The sequence below is a fragment of the Eptesicus fuscus genome, chromosome 8, assembly GCF_027574615.1.
Source record: "Eptesicus fuscus isolate TK198812 chromosome 8, DD_ASM_mEF_20220401, whole genome shotgun sequence".
NCBI lineage: Eukaryota > Metazoa > Chordata > Mammalia > Chiroptera > Vespertilionidae > Eptesicus > Eptesicus fuscus.
In genome coordinates this window covers 65,085,866-65,108,619 of record NC_072480.1, presented here as the reverse complement: position 1 = coordinate 65,108,619, position 22,754 = coordinate 65,085,866, and the positions used below count along the sequence as shown (strand labels likewise).

Genomic DNA, 22,754 nt, shown 5'->3' with positions numbered 1-22,754 from the left:
ACACATCATAGCGAGCAGTCGAACTCCCAGTCTCCCAGTCGAATGACCGCCGGAGAGGACAATTTGCATATTAGGCTTTTATTATATAGGATGTTCATAGCAGCATTATTCATAATAGCCAAAATTAGAAACAATTCAAATATTCACCAACCTGTGAGTGGATAAGTAAAACATGATATCCATGCAATGAAATAGTATTCAGCAATAAAAAAGAATGAACTACTGAAACACACTACAGTATAAATAAACCTAAAAAACATGCTAAGAAAAAGAAATCATTCACGAAATACCACACACTATGATTTAATTTACATAAAATGTCTAGAAAAGGCAAATCTTTAGAAACAGAACGTAAATTAATGGTTGCCTGGAATGGAGATAGAAAAAGAGAGTGACTATAAATGTGCAGAGGGATCTTTATGGGGTGATGGAAATGATCTACAATTGTATTCTGCTGTTAGTAGCACAGCCCTATAAATGTACGAAAACTCATTGAGTGACTTGTTGCCTAGTCTGTAAGGGCTGCTATAACAGAATCACATACATTGAGTGGCTTACAAATAACAGAAATTTATCTCTCATAGTTCTTGGAAGTACAAGATCAAGGTGCCAGCCGATTCAGGGTCTGGTGGAAGCCACTTCCTAGTTCATAGACATCAGTCCTCTTACTGTGTCCTCACCTGGTAGCAGAGGGATGGTTGTTCAATGGGGCCTCTTTTATAAGGGCACAAATCCCATTCATGAGGGTCATACCTTCATAACCTAATCACCACCCAAAGTCCCTACCCCTAAATATCATCACATAGGGGGGAGGAATTGTTGGGGGAGATATGTTTTAACATATGGATTTTGGAGAGAAGGGATATAAACATTTAGTTTACTGTATTTGTATCTTTAAAATGGGTGAATGTTATGAAATCCAAATTACACCACAATAAAAGCTTTTTTTCAACAATAAGTTAATACAGTTATTTCCATTTATTCAAATTCTCATGAAATTTAGCTCCTATGTACTTATTGGTTCTCAGGACGCTACTGAAAGATATACTCCAGGAAAAAAAAAAAGGAATAAACCAACTGTGTTTAAGACAAAAATCCAGGTCAAAAAAAGAAAAAATATTAACCAATGTCACCTCAATAATATGTATGCATGCATACAAGCATAACCCATGGACACACCCATGGACATAGACAGTAGGGGGTTGAGGGCATGTACTGGGGGGTGGGAGTGGTTGGGAGAGGTCAATGGGGGGAAAAGGAGACATAATGCTTTCAACAATAAAGAATTTAAATTTTAAAGGAAGGAAGGAAGGAAAGGGAAGGAAGGAAGGGAGGGAGGGAGGGAGGGAGGGAGGGAAATAATTCCAGGAAAAAAGAAATCCAAACAAGAAAAGTGAAGGTAATCCTTAAGACAAGAAAAGAGTACAACTCAGCTAGAAAGCCAAAATGCAAACGGAGACAGGCCAGACTATAGCAGATCAAAGGGAGCTAGGATTTCTACAGAATGGCGAGTGACAGAAAACTCAATGTATTCTAATATAATGAAATATAGGGCAAGTTTGTAGGTAAATCAGTGATAAACATATGAAAAACTAAGCCCCACCACCTCATAAAACTAAAACAAAATGGTGTAGGAAAGTAATCTTAGGTAACAACATGGACCACTGTAAACAGCATTCACACTGTGGTCATAATAAAATACAAACATTGAGCTAACCCCAAGCATGATAACAAAGTGGTAAGAGAACGGGAAGTGTGCATCTGTATAGTGAGTGTGGCAAGGCAGGCAATGACATATGTCCACTTTCACAAAGCAGGGGGGAGGAGGGGTTGGCTGATAGAAAAAAAAATAGAAAATCCAGGACCAATATAAATATACCTATTAAAAAGATATAAAAAATATTAAAAGAATCAACTAACATCCCTAAAATTGGTCACAGCCATGGAACCAGCTCCCCTGTGAGGGGAGGCCATCACTGTCCCTGCACAAAGGCAGAGACAGCTTTCTCCCGCCTTTTCCTCCAGCAGCAGTGCTGGCTGCTCCTGCACACAACTGAAGTTCCCCACATCAATTCAAAGAGCCTCTCTCTTCCAAATGATTTTCATTGCTCCTTTCTTTCTTTTCCTTTCTTTCTTTCTTTCTTTCATTTTTTTTCTTTTGTGTGAGTTTTGGTAGTTACTCAATAGTTGGTATTGGGTCAAGAAACCAGTAACATGTTAATTCAGTTGTTTCAGACCCCATAATTTTATACTCAAGTGAAAGTTCTTGAAATATAAGAATAACCTGATCAAACATCTAAGAATTAAAAGAATACATTACCCATTGATATCTTTCAAAAATAAGTCCTTGGTTTAAAATAATAATAATAAAACACAAAACCTAACCATGAGGTGAATCAAAATGAAGAACTGATTAACCTAGCACTGGTGACCATGAAAACAAGTTAAAATACAAAAGTCACATGAAAACACTGAGAGACTCATGCTTACAGAAAAGCAAGTAATGTAATAATGTAAAACTAACAATAAAAACAGCAAAAATGGAGACTTAGGGAGGAAAGATAGCAGGCTTAAATATAAATATGCCAATTTCCATTCATTTTTGCAAAAGGGAAACAATACATTCTTTCCCACTGGGATATGAAGAAATATCATGACAAAAATATAAGTGGTTTTTATAATAATTTTTTCTTATTAAGAACATCCTTTAGAAATTAATATCTCTGTGAAAAATTAGAAACGTTTATCTAATAGTCCAGTAAATCCATTTTAATTTCTTTTGTTAAATGTAAATAAAGTAAGCTAATTCAAAAACATCTTATGAGAAAATAAGAATAATGAGAAAGGAAGGAACTGTCTTCTTCAATGCTATATTATAATATATATATATGAAACCCTAATATGTAAATAGACGAACGGCGGAACAATCGAAAAACCGAACAACTGGTTGCTATGACGTGAGCTGACCACCAGGGGGCACGCACAGAACATGGCAGGCATGGACTATGGCAGGATGGTGGAGCAGGTGAGTGGGGGCGCTAGACCAAGGCAGGGCGCTGGTCACTGTCATCAGGGTGAGCCTCTGGTGGTTACTGAAAATTCTTCACTCCCGCACACCACGGTCCCACCAGGTGCTCGCACCCACTACCAGTGCTGGCCCCATTCGCACCCACTGTTGGCACCGGAGCCACCGCTCGCACCTGCTGCTGGCACCTGGCTCCAGTCCCGATCACTTGGTGCTGGCAGCGGTTGTGAGCAGCAGCTGCCAGCCCCAATTGCCCCTGAGGGCTTCTCCACCTCCCCCTGCTCCTGAGGGGCGATCAGGGCAGCATCCACCACTCGCACCTGCTGACGGTGCCGGCCCCACTCGCACCCCTGCTGGTGCCGGCTCCAATTGCTCCTCACCATCAGTGGGTGCAAGCGGGCCGACATCATCAGCTTGTGGGAGGGGTGGTGCCAGGAGCAGGGCCGCTGGCAGACAGGGGATCAGGGGCCGCAGTAGGAGGGGCCGGGCAGGGGCACAGAGGATGGGCCGAGACCTGCCCCTGTGCCCACCGCAGCTTCACAGCCCACAGTTCCTTTCAAGGTGTATGAATTCATGCACTGGGCCCCTAGTGTATAGATAAGATGTCTAAAACAGTATGGTACTAGCACATGAATGGGGAGGAGGGGAGAAGAAAGAAAGAAAACAGTCAAGTATATAAATCAGTATACATATGAGAATTCAGTGTATAATGAATGTGACTTGTAATTAGTGCAGAAAAAAATGATTATTCAGTAATGGTTGTGGCAATCAGGTAGTCATTTAAAAAATATATACCACATGAAGTGAAAATTTCACCAGGAAAAATAAAATAAGTACTAGAAGAAAACATAGAAGAAAAATATTTAATTTATCATAGGGTAGAAGAAGCCTAAGCACATCACAATATCGAAAATGAAAAGAGATTTAAAAATTCAACCACAAGATAAAAATAAAAAATTTCAGCATAGGAAGAAAAAAACAATATACAAAAACAAAAATATAGAAAATAGATAAGAGAATAACAGCTACAAATCATATCTGTTATGTTTTTATAACTATACTAGGGGCACATATTCATGCACCAGTGGGGTCCCTCGGCCTGGCCTGTGCTCTCTCACAATCCGGGACCACTCGAGGGATGTCAGAGAGCCCCCGGTCCCCACAGGCCATGCTAGACATATGTGTCTAGTATGCATATAAGATCTTTGGTTAATCTCTTCCTGCCCTCTTCCCTCCCCACTTCCCTCTGAGATTCATCAGTCTGTTCCATGTTTCCATGCCTGTGGTTTCCACTCCTGCATTGAGTGTCTGCCCCCTGGTGGTCAGTGCACGTCACAGCTACCGGCCGGCTGGTCGACTGGTCACTTACGCTTTATATATATGGATTTATTTGTTAATCCTATCAGGAAATATAGGCTTCTGGAAGAAACCAAATAAATGTATTGATAAAAATGTGGTAATGGAGAGTTACTTTTCCAATGCATCACTATTTTTTCAAGTATTTGTTTCTTTTATCAAGTATTACTAATTCTTATTATTATCATTCAATAAAATAAGAAACAAAGTTATTTATGCAAAATTATATTTTACTTAGTTCATTAAAATAGCATTTGAACAAAATCATATTTTGAGTAGAGTATCTCACCTTCTAGCTAACCATCTTTCATATGCAGAAAAAAGGGAACCGGTGAGATGTGTATGGGTGGACATATATGTGAGCTTCTACGACAGTAAGTGAATAGACTAAAGAAAATCACGTGGTAAAGGCACACAGAGGTCAAACTGAATGGTGCATTCAGGAAAAGGGGTCTCTCCTAACCAGTAAGGCTTTAGCAGGAAAGAAGGCTCCCAGGGGAGATTAAGGACACAGGGAAAAGGGACTATTGATGATGAAGTATTTGAATTTTATCTTTAAGCAACCAAAAAACCAGTGACTTTAAAAACTGACAACAAGCATTTAGGCTATTCTGATACATAAATTCTGATCAGACTAAGAAAAATAACCTGTCAATTGAACCAAGTATTCATATATCAAACCTGGTGACTTTCTCGGTGTTATATCTCTTTAAGGAGAAACTCCATTTATTATATCAAATTTTGAAACCTAGGGTCCTTATGGCATTGATTAAATTTAGTTTTAAATCCTAGCTCTAGAAATCACCCCCCCTCCACCACCACCACCACCCCCATCTCTTTCTACATACACACCAATACCATCCTCAGAGACCTAGCCTTTCCCTTGGATAATAAACAGTCCTCAAGGTAGCAAAAGACAGTAGCCTGGACCTAAGGCCCACACAGTGTGTATCCCTGGCAAGCTGAAGATGACATCTTGACCTAAGTTATAAGTTATGTTTCAGTCCCTAAGCCCTAAGGTGAAATGACCTCCTCATTACTTTCTCATGAAACCAGACAGAGGGACACCAGAACAGACCTCAGAGCTGTCCTCTAGACCTGAAGAAATGATTCATTACCCTTACCTCACCTCCACCATTCAGCTTCCAGCACACCCCAATCACTAACCCACAGTATCTTATGATTTTGCCCCGTATAATCTGCAACCTATACGCCACTGGGGAGTTGAGGCTTCTGAGCATTAGCTTCCTGCTCTCCTGGATGGCACCATTCATCAATAAAATAGCCAATCTTTCTCCACTGCAATTCTCAGTTTCTAGTGTTTGGCTCTGCTAGTGCCCGGAGGATGAACTCTTTCTGTTCTCTAACAATTGTGCTCTTAAGGAAATCCAGCAAAACATACTTCTCACATTTCTGTTACCAGAAAAAAAAAGTTTTAGTTCTGATTCTAGAAAAAGTGACAGTTCAATCAGGAAATTTTGAGGAGGTGAGAGGGGGGATTATAGCCCTCCAGTCTCAAACTGAAACACTAATTAGCGATAACATATATCTTACAAGATAAAGAACTTGGTGAATGTACCTTAAACATTATAATTTAAAGTGAGTAGCAAAATTTGAAAGAGATGATCTAGTAAAAGAAATTTTGAAATATTTAAATGATATCAGAAAGAAGTCTTTGAAATATGTAAGAACGGCTTTCTACACACTTTGAAATCCTAGATTCTTCTCTCATGCCTCCATTCAGTTCAGCCTCTGCCACCAAATATTCCCCAGCACACAAATACATTCTAAAAGTGCCAAAATTCATTTGTTTGGTAACGGAAAGGATTACTGTCACTAAAAGTAAATACAAAAAGGAAAAGAAATATTAAACATTAACTAGGAGACACAAATATATCAAAGTGTGATAGTAAATACAATAGAATTTAGTACTGGCAGATCTCATGAGATGAAATTCTTCGATTTAAATTTTTTCCTGAAATTTATTTATAATCTTTTTTGACGATATACAACGTAATTTCCTACCAAGCCATCCAAGATACAATACCTAAATGAAATTGACTGAATGAATAGAATTACTTGTTATAAAGATCAACTTTTGGTGGTCCTATATCAAAACAACAATGAGGCAAACTTGAAAATACTTATGGGCTGAGATAAATGAGCGAGAAACAAATTTTTTTTCTCTTTAAAAGCCACAAGAACATAGTAACAAAATGCCCTAAAAAAAGGACACTGGTTATTAATTCAATAAGTTCTGGTACAGTACCCAAACTAAACAAATTTAATACCTCTTTTGTCTGGAATAAAATACAAATGTTTTGTAGTCACTTCAAATTGCCTTCAGATTCATATTACAAGCTATTATTCTCATCATGGCATAATAAAGTCTCCATTTTAATCAAAAACATGATTTCCCAGCTAATTATCTAATTAGATAATTTAGTTATAAAGAAATACTTTTAATCAAAATTAAATTAATTTCAAAAAGGGTAAAATTCTGTAACTTCTGATGACATTCACAACAGAATATAGGTTAAATAAGGAATTCCAAAAGGAAGTATCATAAGTTTTAACCACTACTGAGTTAATACCTATATAAATTCTATAAATATTTATATTACTCTCAAAATGCATCTATATAATTTCTACCATAGTAAATTAAAAAATCAGTTCCATTATTTGATAGTTATACTTTATAATTACAATAGGGCAATGTTTTTAGTTTTGTACACATAACATAGATTAAAATGCTTGAGATATTCATATGAAAATGGTGGATGGTACTCAACCTTCACTCCAAACTCCTTCTAGGGTACTCCCTTATTCTACAGAAGACAATAGGATAAAAACTCTATTCCCAGACTCCCTTGCAGCTGAGGTTCTCAGTGCAACTGGAAGAGATTTTGGATGTGTCTATCAAACTCATATGCATGAGATTTGAAAGGGAAAAGTAAGGCAGCAGTGAGGCACAGGCCATGATTCTGCAGGTTTCCCACTGGCAAGAATGGGTGAGTTTAGGAGTTTTCTGAAACCATATTCCAACATGTAGTTACTAGTGTTTGTTGTTGGTTTGGGGTGAGGGGTGTTAAGACTCGGGGCACACATTTATCTAATCCACAGGTATAATGTACCTCTAAATCCATCCTCTTGGGACTTGTGCTCACAATTACTTGGGCCTAGGTAGCATTTAGGGATGGGCGTCTTTTAAAAAATATTATCAAAACACTAAGAACAGGTGTCCTCAATCTACGGCCCGCGGGCCACATGCGGGTGTTTTTGCCATTTTGTTTTTTTACTTCAAAATAAGATATGTGCAGTGTGCATAGGAATTTGTTCATAGTTTTTTTTAAACTATAGTCCGGCCCTCCAACGGTCTGAGGGACAGTGAACTGGCCCCCTGTTTAAAAAGTTTGAGGACCCCTGACTAAGAACATAGGAAGAAATTATCAGCCAAAATTCAACAAGGAGACATAAATCCAATACTCAACACCATTTTTACTTATAGGCATTTAACATTCCAGGAAAATACAACTACATATCTAAGCTATATTTCTGGTAGCATCGAGAAATTAAACGTACAACTAAACCACAAAGACCAGGGAAAGGACATTGATAAATCATCCTCGCTTTAAGTTGAGGCCATGAAGGAATGCAACCTCACGGTGAGTGAACTAGAATAAAACAAACTATTCTCTAGAACTGCAGCTGGCCTTTGTGTGCCCTCAGGAGTCCAAGGAACTTCACACTTAGAATACTGTACCCACAAATTACTACTGTTCACAGGCATGTGGCAGAAAAATTGAAAAATATCTACATGAAAGAATACATCATTCTAGTTTTCAATTTGTTAATAAGAACAATTTTTAAATAATTAGTATACAGTTAAAGATGAGAAGGCATACAAGGAACCAGACATCACAACCAAGAAGCAGCACAGACAACAGTTCCCACAAGTCATTAGGCTTCGGATACTGAAATGAACAGACACACACTACAAAACAAATAAGTAAATTATGTTCAAAGAAATAAAAGCTAAATTTAAAATTTTGGTTAGAAGATGAAAAGAGATAAGTTTGAAACATTTTTAAAGAACCAAATAAAAATTCTAGAACTGAAATATGAACAAATAAAACTAGAAATTAAATGGGTAGTTAAGTACAGCTCAAGAGATAGTAAAAAAGATAGATCAGAAGAAAATGTCCAAAAAAGATGAAAGATATCAAAGAGAGTAAGAAATACAAAAGATATATTAAGGTCTAACATAAAATTTTCTATATATAAATGACTGGAAATCAATAAGGAAGGGAAAGAGATTATGTCAAAAGTGATAATGGTGGAGAATTTTCCAAAAATATTTAAAGATATTAATCCATAGACTCAAGAAAGTCAATGAATTCCAAATACATATGTGCATTTATCAAAGAAAATCTTAAGAAGAAAGAGAAGTTCATAAATGCCATTAAAATATAAAAGTAACTAGAGGCCCGGTGCACAAAATTTGTGCACGGGTAGGGTTCCTAGGCCTCAATGGCGATCAGGGCCAATCTGTGTGGTGACCAGTGGGGCGATCGGGGGGGGCCCCTGCTGGCACCCACCTTGGCTGGCCTGGGGCCTGCAGGCTGGGGGCAGCTCCTGCATTGAGTGTCTGCCCCCTGCTGGTCAGTGCATGTCATAGCAACTGGTTGTTCTGCCATTCAGTCAATTTGCATATTAGGCTTTTATTATTTAGGATTATCTCCAAAGAAGCAGTTGGTAGAATTAGAGCTGAAGTCTCACCAGATATAACCAAAGACAGAAGAAGAATATCTTCAATGAGTTGATACAAAATACTGACAAACTAATTCCCAGAGTAAAAACAGCTTTCATGAATAAAGATAAATTAAAGTCACTAGCTGTCAACAAAGAGTTTACCACAAGCAAACCTGTGAAATAAGGAATATATTGGTCTCCGACTCTGGTTCCTGCTAATATTTGGTCTTTGATCCTGGTTCCTGACACGGAGTTTCTTATAATTTCTTGACTGAGCAGAGCACCTTCAGTGCTAATGAGATAATTCTTGGGCTCCTGGATGGAGGTTGGTCTCTAAAAAGACTAAGCCAAGATTAAAAGCTTGGAATTTTCCATCCCACATCCATCCTCCAGAGAAAAGGAGAAGGGTTGGAAAATGAGTTCATAATCGATTATGCCTAGGTGAGGAAGCCTCCATAAAAATTCTGGGTTGGGAAACGCATCCATGGCCAGAGGGTGGTACACTCCCATTGCATGGGGACAAAGCTCTGTGTTTGGGACTCTTCCACACCTTGCCCTATGGATCTCTGCACCTGGTTGATCATCTGTATCATTTATCATATCCTTTACTACATAATAAGCCAGCAAATGTAAATAAGTATTTCTCTGAGCTCTGTGAGTTGTTCTAGCAAACAATCAGACCTGAGGAGGAGGTAGTGGGAACCCCGATTTATAGCTAGTCAGTCAGAAGTACAGGTGAGAACCTAGAATTTGTGACTGGCATCTTCAGTCTTGTGCGATGAGGCCTTAAGTTGAGGGATCTGATGCTAACTCAAGGTAGATTCAATTTAACTGCATTGAACTTTAGTACAATCAGCTAGTGGCAGAGAATTGGCCAGTATGGGAGAACACCCATGCATTTGGTGGTCAGAATTATGAGTGTGGTAGTAACAGTAGAGAGTAAAGAAAAAAACCAGAGTATTTTCCTTACAAAACATTTAAAGAAATTTCCAGGAGTAAGTAAGGAGAAAAGAAAAAGGTTAAATAAGTGGGTAGAACTAAATGAATGCTAGCTATTTAAACTAAAAAGAGAATGTCCTGTGATGGATAATTGCACAGTTAACCAGGAGAGGGTTAAAAAAAATTAAAATACTCAAAGGTCCTTACACAGTCTGGTATGGCAGGTGAAAAGATACTGATTGATATCAAACTTTAATAAGATAAGGATGTATGCTATTACATATGTATAGGTCCTACCAAATGATTAGAAGAAGTATATATAACTCCCAAACTAATACAGGCACAAAATTAAATGATAAATATTGCAAAAGCAAACAAGAAGATGAAAAACTACAGAGTTGGAAGAAAAAGATAGCATTTTAAAGACTGTAAATTTAAACTCAAATATATCACAATTTACATTAACTTTCTATGGAGCAAATGGTTTGGAGATAAGATTTGGTTAAAAAAAAAATTACCCACTGCTTACAGTGACACATGTAAAATATCTGAATGTAGATAAGTAGAGAGTAAAAGGATGAAACAAGATATATCATGCAGAATATAACCACTGGGGCCGAAAATTATTTTGGGCCTAGACTATTAGGTTCCCCACCACTAGGAGAGGAACAGGACCACTGAAGAAATCTGCCTTTAAGATACAAAGAATGAGTTAAGACCAAGGCCAAAAAAGAACAACAGAAAACAATCCTTAACATATTCACCAATGATACCTCTGGTAAGAGGTTGATATCCAAAATTACTAAAGAACTTAATAAAACTCAATACCAAAACCACAAACAATTTAATTTAAAAATGGGCAAAAGACCTGAATAGACACTTCTCCAAAAAGGACATACATATGGACAAGAGACGTATGAAAAGATGCTCAACATCACTAATCATCAAAGAAGTGCAAATTAAAAATAAAATGAGATATCAACCTCAGATATCACCTGTCAAAATGGCTACCATCAATAAATCAACAAACAACAAGTGTTGGCGAGGATGTGGAGAAAAGGGAACCCTCCTTCCTGCACTGGGAATGCAGATTGGTGCAGTCACTATGGAAAGCAGTATGGAGTTACCTCAAAAAATTAAAAATGGAACTGCCTATGACCCAGCAATTCCACTTCCGGAAATATACCTGGAAAATAAAAAACCTCAAAACACTAATTCAAAAGAATATATGCACCTTTATATTCAATGCAGCATTCGTTACAATAGCCAAGATTTAGAAGCAGCCCAGTGCCCATAAGTAGATGAGTAGATAAAAAAAGCTGTGGTACATGTACACAATAGAATATACTACTCAGCTGTAAAAAAAGTGATCCCTATGGGTCTCCTGCCTGGAATGACTCAACTCCATCCCCAGCCACAGTAAAGTCCTAAGGAGAGTTGATACCATTTCCAGGCACAAGCACCACTTATCGCTCTCTCTACTATCCCACACCCCTTAACCTTCAGCCCGCAACCCTCACTCCTAGGCAACCGTTAATTTTCTGTCACTAGAGACCAGCAATTTTCAACTCATGTGCCATAAGAATTTTTAAAGCATGCAACACCTGACTATTTACTCAGAAGCACTGACCTCTTTTCCCTTAGATTGTCAAGTAAAAAAAAAAGGCAACAGTCAACACAATAATAGCCATGGTGTGAATGCCCTGTCTTGAACCATCCTATATAATAAAAAGGTAATATGCAAATTGACCATCACTCCAACACACAACATGGCCGCCCCGATGTGGTCAAAGATGGCTGCCCCCATGTGGACACAAGATGGCCACCACAAGATGGCCAGCAGGGGAGGGCAGTTGGGAGGGACCAGGCCTGCAAGGGGGGGCAGTTGGGGGCAATCAGGCCTTCAGGGGAGGGCAGTTAGGGATGACCAGGCCAGCAGGGGTGGGCAATTAGGGGTGGCCAGGCCTGCAGGGAAGGGCAGTTGGGGGGGACCAGGCCTGCAGGGAGGGCAGTTGGGGGGAACCAAGCCTGCAGGGGAGGGCAGTTGCGGGGGACCCAGGCCTGCAGGGGAGGGCAGTTGGGGGGGACCAAGCTGGCAGGGGAGGGCAGTTAGGGGCAATAGGGCCTGCAGGGGAGGGCAGTTGGGGGCGACCAGACCAGCAGGGGAGGGCAGTTAGGGGTGACCAGGCCTGCAGGGGATGGCAGTTGGGGGAGTGAACCAGGCCTGCAGGGAAGGGCAGCTGGGGGCGACCACACCAGCAGGGGAGGGCAGTTAGGGGTGACCAGGCCTGCATGGGATGGCAGTTGGGGGTGACCAGGCCAGCAGGGAGGGCAGTTAGGGGCAACTGGGCCGGTAGGGGAGAGCAGTTAGAGGTGACCAGGCTGGCAAAGGAGGGCAGTTAGGGTGACGGGGCCAGCAGGGGAGAGCCATTGGGGACGACCAGGCCTGAAGGGGAGGGCCATTGGGGGTGACCAGGCCTGAAGGGGAGGACAGTTAGGGGCGACCAGGCTGGTAGGGGAGGGCAGTTAGGGGCAATTGGGCTGGCAGGGGAGCAGTTAGGCATCGATCAGGCTGCCAGGGGAGTGGTTAGGAGGTGATCAGCCTGGCAGGCAGAAGTGGTTAGGGGCAATCAGGCAGGCAGGCAGGCAGGTGGGCGAGCGGTTGGGAGCCAGCAGTCCCGGATTGTAAGAGGGATGTCCGGCTGCCCGTTTAGGCCCGACCCACCGGGATCGGGTCTAAATGGGCAGTCGGACATCCCTAGAGGGGTCCCAGATTGGAGAGGGTGCAGGGTGGGCTGAGGGAAACACACACACACACACACACAACCCGTGCATGAATTTCATGCACCGGGCCTCTAGTAAATATATAGGACCTATAACAGAGTTGCATCTTACTAGTCACATCACATACATAGTTAGGTTCCGTCTGACTGGTTAATTCTTGGTATCAGAAATCCTTATATACAAGTATAGGCACCTGATTTTTTAAAAAGTAACTTTGGAGCACAAAGGGTAGGTAATTATTATTTTTTAAATAAATCAAAATTATACCTTTTTTGTTACATCAGCAAAAATATATATTTTTTGCTGTGCGGTAAAATTTTAGTAATTAGTTTATATGTGCTACTAGATTTTAAAAAAAGGTTGAAAATCGCTGCTATAGACCATATGTGTTTTATCTTTAAAAATTTTTTATTGTTAAATATAACATACAAAGAGAAAAGTATATACAACACATGTATGTACAGCTTAATGAATTATTGACACATGTGGTTTTGAATTATGTACTGGATTAAATCGTGTCTCCTGAAAACGTTTGTCTGCTCAGAACCTATGAATGTGACCTTATCTGGAAATGGGGTCTTGGCAGATGTAATGAAGTTAAAATGAGGTCATACTGGATTTGAGTGGGGCCTAAATCAATGACTAGTATCCTTACTAAAAAAGGGGGGTGGTCTTTGGACATAGAAACACAAGGGATAATGCCATGTGATGATTGGAGTTATGCTGCCAACAAGGCAAGGAATGCCAAAGTTTGTTGGCAGCTACTAAAAGCTAGGAGAGAAGCAGAGAACAGATTCTTCCTGAGAGCCCCCAGGAAGAAACCAACACCTTGATTTCAGACTTCTGGCCTCTTGAAACTTGAGAAAGTAAATTTCTATTGTTTCAGCCACCCTGTTTCTGATACTTTGTTACTAGAGCCCTAGCAAACTAATACAAACTGCAAAAAACTAGAAACAAACTAAATATCCACAAGTAAAAGAAGTAAAACAGATAAATAGTAGCATTTTCTTCAAAGGAGTACCATTTGGGTGTTACATAAAACAACAAGGTTGATTCTCCTAAGCATAATATTGAGAAAAGAAGCCAGGTACAAAAAAATTATCCTACATAATAAAAAGGTAATATGCAAATTGCATCACTCCACTACGCCCATGATTGGGCCAGCTGGAGGCGCGGGACTCAGGGTGGCCGATTGACTGGCGGGAGGAGCAGGGGGCGGGGACTCGCAAGTCCCCGCCCCCCGCTCCTCTCACCAGCCTAAACGCCCAGCGCTGTGGGAGGACCCATGGGGCCGGCAGAAGGCGCCGGTGGCAGAACTCAGGGTGGCCGATTGCATCGCTGCCGGCATCAGTTTTCCGCCAGCACCAGTTTTCCTCTGGCCACCTGCCAATCGGAGCGCCTCCAGCCAGCGCCATCGGCCACCCCGAGTCCCACCCCCAGCCTTTGGGAGGCGCTCCAATCGGCGGGTGGCCAGAGGAAATGGCGCCAGGTGACCGATGGCGCTGGCTGGAGGCGCTCCGATCCGCGGGTGGCCAGAGGAAAACTGGTGCTGGCGGAAAACTGGTGCTGGCAGCCAGGTGAAGGAAAGTCTGAAACTTCGTGCAACGGGCTTCTAGTGTAATATATGATCCCACTGATTTAAAGTTAAAAAAAAAAAGAAACAGGCAAAATTATTTATACTACTTAGGTGTGTACATTTCAAAGGAAGAACTACAGAGAAATGCAGGGAGGTGTTTAGAATAAGGTCAGAATAGTACACAGCTCTAGGAAAGGAGAAGGAGGAAGAGCTGAGAAGGGGAGAAGGGGGGGGAGGGGATGGGAGCAAGGCCAAAGTGCTCACAATTTTGTACTTCTAGACCCATATTATGCTTACATGGATTTTTATTTATAATAATTTGTTTAACTATTAGTTTGTATTTTAGGTAAGTTTCTCTATGTTTATTTATAGTTCACAATTTAAATAAAAGAAAAAGGAAAGTGTGAAGAAAATCAACCCAGAAGGAAGTATATCCCTAAAGTCAACAGCTGTAGGGGCAGCCACTAGATTTCTCAACCTTGTAACTGGCAGAAATGGCTGTTCTGGAAGCCAGGTTGGTGATGTTGTTCTGAGAGTCATTTTTAGAAGCTCATTCTAGGTGCCCTTCTTTCATTATCCCTTCCAAAGATGTGTAAGTACTTAATCCCTTTCTATTTATCATATCTAGAGTAGTTCATCGAGAGAGGTTCAATAAAAAATTTTTAAAAAGTAGAATTTCCCATATGAAGTATTAACAGTAACAAAACAGAAGGCTAGATCCTGGCCACCAAATTAACTTGACATTATCCATCATTCCTAACAGATGTCATAGCAAAGCATAAAAACTAAGTCTTTATTTAACATTTTCTGAAGTTGATTTTTAACTTTTATAAAATACAAAAAGGGGTAAGCGAGGAAGATTTAAGTATAGAGTCATGGAGAGGAATAAGAAACTGAGTTTTTGTTACCTGGAGTCTGGTATTCATTTCCAAGAAATAAAAATTCTTCTTTGAGTCCACAAGGAACTCTACGGTTCCAGCAGAAGAATACTTAACTGCTTTGGCAAGAGCTACAGCTTGCTCTCCCATTGCTCTCCGAGTCTCAGAATCCAGAAAAATGCTGCAAGTACAGAAAGAGTGAAATGTTTTAAACAAAAATCAAGTTATCTTTTGTGTACATTATATAAAAAAAGTCCTTAAAGTACACACAGATCTGATCATCTGTATCAATTTAAGATTTCATATTATATGCTTCACATATACTTATACTAGAGGCCCGGTGCAGAAAATTCGTACACTGGGGGGTGGGGGGGGAGATGGGACGCGGGGTCCCCTCAGCCCAGCCTGCACCCTCTCCAATCTGGGACCCCTCAGGGGATGTTTGACTGTTGGTTTAGGCCCAATCCCTGTCGGACATCCCTCTCACAATCCGGAACTGCTGGCTCCTAACCGCTCACCTGCCTGCCTGCCAAATTGCCCCTAACCGCTTCTGCCAGCCAGCCTGATCAGCCCCTAACCACTCCCCTGCCAGCCTGATTAACATCTAACTGCTCCCCTGCCAGCCTGATTGCCCCCAACTGCCCTCCACTGCTGGCCTGATCTCGCCCCAACTGCCCTCCCCTTCCAGCCTCATCTCACCCCCAACTGCCCTCCCCTGCCGGCATGATCTCGCCCCCAAATGACCTCCCCTGCCAGCCTGATGGCCCCCCAACTGCCCTCCCCTGCAGGCCTGATGGCCCCCAACTGCCCTCCCCTGCCAGCCTGGTTGCCCCCAACTGCCCTCTCCTGCCAGCCTGATCTCACCCCCAACTGCCCTCCCCTGCCAGCCTGATCTCCCCACAATGGCCCTCCCCTGCTGGCCTGATCTCACCTCCAATGGCCCTCCCCTGCCAGCCTGATCTCGCCCTCAACGGCCCTCCCCTGCAAGCCTGGTCCCCCCCCAACTGCCCTCCCCTGCTGGCCTGATGGCCCCCAATTTCCCTCCCCTGCAGGCCTGATGGCCCCCAACTGCCCTCCCCTGCCATCCTGATCTCACCCCCAATGGCCCTCCCCTGCCGGCCTGCCAGCCTGATCTCGCCCCCAACTGCCCTCCCCTGCCAGCCAATTTTGTTCTGATTGGTCGGTTTCTATGCCAGTCAGCGTGAAAAGCTCTGCCTCCTAGGCAGCCATTGGCTCCTCACAGTTCACCCAGATTTTGTTCTGATTGGTCAGTTTCTATGCCAGTCAGCGTGAAAAGCTCTGCCTCTTAGGCAGCCATTGGCTCCTCACAGTTCACCCAGATTTGGTTCTGATTAGTCGGTTTGTATGCCAGTCAGCATCTCTGGGCCTATCAACAGGGCCTGATCAGAAAGACAGGGCTGGTGGAGTCCTGGAGAGAAATGGAGTCATGGCTGCTGGCCAGGCCCGGAGAGAAAGAGAGAGGCAAGTGCTGATCAACAGCTGCCACAGCTACGGATGAGACCCTGCTTCTCTCTTCAGGCATCTCTCTGGGCCTGATTCACAGCCCCCTCAGCAGTCAGTGCTGGGTCACCGCACCTGCAGCCATAGCAGTCAGTACTGGGTCGCCACGGCACCCAGCTCTGACTGCAGGACTGACTTCTGGTTGGTCGAGCCTCCAGTCATTGTGGATGTGATGGACCCAGGGTTTTTATATATTAGGATGCTTACTGTATTAAGCACATATTTAAATAAATCAACTTGAGATTTTTATAAAGCATTTGAACATCCCACATTATATTGCAACTTCAATCAGTTTATAAAATATACAACTACTTCAGCTCAGTAATTTTCAATTAGTAAAATTTAACATATATATTCAGAATCATTTCAACCTAAGATTGGGAGAAAAATAAATTCTTGGAAACTAACATATACAATTGATCCTTGTTATTCATAGACTCCATATTTACAAATTTTCCTATTTGCTAAACGTTACTTCTAACCCCAAAAATTAATACTCCCAGCACTTTTGTGGTCATTCACAAACAAGCTCAGAGTAGCAAAAAAAGTTTGAGATTCCCAACATGTCCCAGCTGAAATCAAACAAGGTGACACTCTGCCCTCTTGTTTCAGCTCTCATACTGTAAACAACTATCCTTTTCACATTTTCTTTAGTGCCACTTTCTCATTTTTTTGGGGGGGGAGGGGAAGGCCTAGGATGATTTCACTGTTTAAAATGGCACCCAAGTTTTAAGCTGAAGTGCACTCTGGTGTTCCTAAGTCCAAGAAGGCTGTGATGTGCCTTATGGAGAAAACATGTTGGAAAAATGAGCTTCCTTCGGGCATGCATTTCAAAGCTGGGGGCCAGGACTGTGAGTTCCACAACAATGTGTCAACAATATACATTAAACAAGGTGTCTTTCAACAGAACACACATAAAACAATCCTGCCTAATAATAGACAAATATGCAAATTGACCATACCTCCAACACACCACAAGCCACTCCCACCATCCAATCAGAGCGAGTATGCAAATTAGCCCAACCAAGATGGCTACAGACACAGAGAGCAAGGTTTCCTAGGTAACAGAGGAAGCCAAGCTTTCCGCCTGCCCTTCCCAGGCCTAAGCCTCCACTCAAGCTACAAAGTTTCAATTATAGAAGGTAAACAAATTCAAACAGAAATGGCGGCAGAACGGAGCTTGAGAGAGCAGGCCAGGGTTGCCGGCAGCAACAGGGGAAGCAAAGCTTTCCGCACACCCTGGCCGGGCCCACCCGCTTAAGCTACAAAGTTTCAATTATAACCCCAACACAAAATGGCTGCCAGCCTCGGAGGGAGCCCCAGGCTTGGCTCCGCTCCAGGCTACAAAGTTTCAATTGTAGAAGGAAAATAAATTCCAGATACCAGGGCCTCCGCTTGGGTTGCCAGGGGGCGTGGCCGGCCTGCAAACCACCACAGGCCCCTCGCTCAGGCTGCCCCACGCTCAGGCTGCCCCACGCCCCAAGGGAACCCCACCCTGATCAGGAACACCCTTCAGGGCAAACCAGCTGGCCCCCACCCCTGTACCAGGCCTCTATCCTATCTAATAAAAGAGTAATATGCAGATTGATCATCACTGCAACACACAATATAGCTGCCCCCATGTGGTCAAAGATCCTGCCCCCGTGTGGACACAAGATGGCCACCACAAGATGGCCAGCAGGAGAGGGCAGTTGGGAGGCACCTGGCCTGCAAGGGAGGGCAGTTGAGAAGGACCAGGCCTGCAAGGGAGGGCAGTTGGAGGTGATCAACCCTGCAGGAGAGGGCAGTTAGGGGTGACCAGGCCGGCAGAGGAGGGAAGCTGGGGCAAACAGGCTGGCAGCAGAGTGGTTAGGGGGCGATCAGGCTGGCAGGCAGAAGCGGTTAGGGGCAATCAGGAAGGCAGGCAGGCAAGCAGCTGGGAGCCAGCAGTCCTGATTGTGAGAGGAATGTCCGACTGCCCGTTTAGGTCCGATTAGTCGGACATCCCTCGAGGGGTCCCAGATTGGAGAGGGTACAGGCTGGGCTGAGGGACAACCCCCCGCCGTGCACGAATTTCGTGCACCGGGCCTCTAGTATTATATATTAACCAGGTGGTGAAAATGTTGTAACTAGAAGCTCAAAGGCACCTAATCCTGTATTTCCCCTAGTAGCATTGCTTCAGCATTTACAGATTCATGTTTGCAGCAACTTTATGGAATATAATTACCACAAATAACAAAATTTGATTGTATATCTGATAAAACCTCAAAACTTTTGTTTTGTAATATCAAAATCACATTCCATCAGGAAAGTAAAGCTGAAATGTTTTCAATAAACCCTGAAAAGAATACTATTGAATAATTTTGCATTTGCATAAATCTTGCTTCTATACAAGATAGGCTCTGAGAAATAAAACACTGAATACTTTCCTATTCGTGTATTAAAACTGTTCTCCACTTGGGGTGGTGAACACACAATACAATATACAGATGCTGTAGTATAGAATTGTACACCCGAAACCTAAATAATTTTATTAATCGATGTCACCCCAATAAATTCAATAAAAAAATTTTTTTTAATTTTTTAACTGTTTTCAAATGAGTAAGATTAAGATGACATTTTATAAAATTTTTATTATGGAACAGTATAATTTATTTGCATGTACCTATTTTCGTCTGTAATAATAGCCACTCTTGTCTTACCTATGCTACATGTCCACTTTTCTACCAGGCCAATGTATTTATTTTTAGCAAATCCCAAATTAGGTATTATCTATAATAATAAAAGTATAATATGCTAATTAGACCAGACATCCTACCGGACATCCTTCCTTCTAGACAAAGCCGTGGCGGGCAGGGGCCAAGGCAGAGGCCCACAGCCGCCACCACAGCAGAAGCCGAGGCAGCTGCCATGGTGGTGGGGCCGAGCCCCTTGCACGAATTTTGTGCATCGGGCTTCTAGTCTATAATAATAAAAGCATAATATGCTAATTAGACCGGATGTACATCCAGATGACCTTCCGGACAAAGCCGGGGCTGTGAGGGAAGCCCGGGTCCTGGGTGCTAGAGGGAAGCCAGTGCCGGCAGCCAGAGGAAGGAAGGCCTACTCTTGCATGAATTTTGTGCATCAAACCTCTAGTTATTTATAAGAGGTGAATAAGATTCATAACACCTGAATCCAATGATTAATCCTAGCATCACTAAAAGGGAAAAAGTAGGAATTACACTTCTCACATGTGAAGTATTCTTGCTCTACCTCCCCCCGTCCCACCAATCCAGCCTGACTCTATTCTAGGTTCTAGCTCTAACCAGCAGTTTTTAAGAGATAGTGATATAACATGAATGTTCGGTAAAATACACTGTGGAGATGCATGCAGCTGAAACCAGAATGTGAAGAATAGGGCAGGAAAATGACCAGATCTTGGCTAAAAAGAAAGTGGGCATTACAAGTTAAGAGAATCTTAAAGATGTAAAAAAACAATCAAATGTAATGGCTGGTCCTTATTTGGACCCTGATTCCAAAAATTAACTGTAAAAAAATATTGATGAGATGATCAGGAGGATTTGAATATTAAGTTGATATTAAATGCTAGTAAGGAAGTTTTACTAATTTTTTGAAGTATGATTATGTTACAAAAAAGAATTTATCTCATAGAAACAGATATGGAAGTCTTTATGGATAAGATTAGAGGCCCAATGAACGAAATTCATGCAAGGGGCACGTCCCCGCCGCTACACCGTGGCTTTGTCCAGAAGGAAGGACATCTGGAAGTATGTGCAGTCTAATTAGCATATTATGTTTTTATTATCTACATTAATAAAAGAGAAATATGCAAATTGAACATACCTCCACCAGCCAATCAGGGGTGAGGATGCAAATCAACCCAACAAAGATGGCAGGTTAATTTGCATACACCGGTGCAGAGCAGCCGGGCAGGGCAGGATGCCTGCTATAAGGGGGAGGGTAGGGGGCGGAGGGAGCTATAGGAGCGGCGCTACGGCCGGAGTAAACACTGAAGGCTCTAGCCGGAGTGAAGGCGGAGGCGGAAGGCGGAAGGCGGAAGGCGGAAGGCGGCAGCCTGAGCAAAGGCCCCTCCCAGGTGCTAGAGGAAAACCAAGTGCTGGCAGCCAGGGGAAGGAAGGCCTATTTTTGCACGAATCTTCGTGCAACAGGCCTCTAGTTATAAATAGTTCTCCACTACCCTAACAGATATAGGCATAAAAGACATTTTAGCCCTAGCTGATTTGGTTCAATGGATAGAGCATCGGCCTGCGGACTGAAGGGTCCCAGGTTCAAATCCGGCCAAGGGCACATGCCTGGGTTGCGGGCTTGATCCCCAGGAGGGGACATGCAGGAGGCAGCCAATCAATGATTCTCTCTCATCATTGATGTTTCTACCTCTCCCTCTCCATTCCTCTCTAAAAGAAATAAAATATATTTTTTAAAAAAGACATTTTAGCAGTAAAATTAATGCAACCAAAAGAAAGAAACCCAACTAAAAATGAGTATCATAGCATTTGAAGAATCTCTAGTGCTGTTGAGTAAAACTATTTTTGTCCTGTCTGGTCTTGTCTTTTCCCTAATCATAAACTCCACTAGTGATACACAGAGTTATAAGCAACCTCATCACTACACTCAAAGCACAGTGCTCAATTCTCACTTTAAAAACTGAAAACTATATATTCCAATTATGTGAGTACTTCACAGTACACAAATAGATATCAAGACACTATTAATTATCAGTTCTGGTGTTTTTTTATTTGATTCCTACTGCTTTAAATTTTCCTCTATATTTTCTCTACATAGATTAGATGCTCATTTGAAAAGGATGGATGGATAGACAGATAACAAAAATCATGATTCAAGGTTTCAAGTTTGAGAAAAATTTTTATCTCAGGTAAGACCTGAGTGAGTTTTAAATAAAAAGAGAAAGTTAATTATATTGGAAGTAATATAACAGAAAACACAAAGTTGCAAAAAAGGAGTATCAGAGACTACTGTTATTTGACCAGTATCTATTGTCCCCTTCTTCCACATGACTAGAACTTTAGCTAAGCACATGGTTACTCAAGAAAAAAATATGAGAGAAACCAAAATGGCGGCACAGGTAAACACCTAAACTGCTGACTCGCACAACAATATCAAAACTACAACTAAAAGACAAAACGGACACCATCCAGAACCACAGGAAAGCTGGCTGAGTGGAAATTACACAACTAGAAGGAAAGAGGAAAGCACATTGAGACTCAGAGGAGCTGCAAAAGGCTGAGGTATGGAGACGTGCGCGTGTGGAGAGGATGGGCGGCTGACTGCACGGGCGGCTGAGTGCGCGGCTGGCTTTCTAAAGTGGGAGGGAGACGGAAGCTCCCGACTGCACTGAACTCCAGTCCCGGGCGAGAATCTGGGAATCCAAATTCATTTTGGGGGGAATCTAGACTGTCGGGAAAAGAGAAAGCACACTGAGACTCAGGGGAGCTGCGGAAGGCAGAGGTCCGGAAGTGCGCGCACGCAGAGAGGATTGACTGCTGAGTGCACGGGCGGCTGAGTGCGTGGCTGGCTTTCTAAAGCGGGAGAGAGACAGAAGCTCCCGACTGCACTGAACTCCAGTTCTGGGCGAGTTTCTGGGAAACCAGCCTCATTCGGGGAGAAACTGGACTCTCTGGCAGCGGGCGAAACTCAATGGCGGCTTTCTCTCAGAAGTGCTTGCAGCGATTACTGAGGGACACTGAGACCCAGGGGCCTCATAGGGCAGGGCTGATGGGAAGCGAAGGCTGTCTGCTCTGCCCTTAGACTCCGCCCCATCCAAGCTGAGAACAGAGGATTTTGCAAGTCTTCTCCCTTAAGGGTGTCTCCAGCATAAAAGTTCTCCCAGCGTAGACACAGCTGATCCTCACAGCCAATTGGCCTGGAGGTCAATTCCTCCCAGTGATACTAACAACAATCA

At 42.5% G+C, this 22,754-nt stretch overlaps 1 protein-coding gene across 6 annotated transcripts in view; it reads right to left on the bottom strand.

Moving 5' to 3' along the window:
- PCCA (propionyl-CoA carboxylase subunit alpha) overlaps positions 1-22,754 on the bottom strand; it is a 381,582-nt gene that overhangs the window by 191,916 nt on the left and 166,912 nt on the right. For 5 of the 6 annotated variants that reach the window (XM_054719911.1, XM_054719915.1, XM_054719912.1 and 2 more), the window contains one exon: positions 15,341-15,491. The exons of the other annotated variant lie outside the window; for it this stretch is intronic. In XM_054719911.1, coding sequence (XP_054575886.1) covers positions 15,341-15,491 — 151 coding nt within the window. The remainder of the gene's footprint in view (positions 1-15,340; positions 15,492-22,754) is intronic. 6 annotated transcript variants of the gene reach the window in all.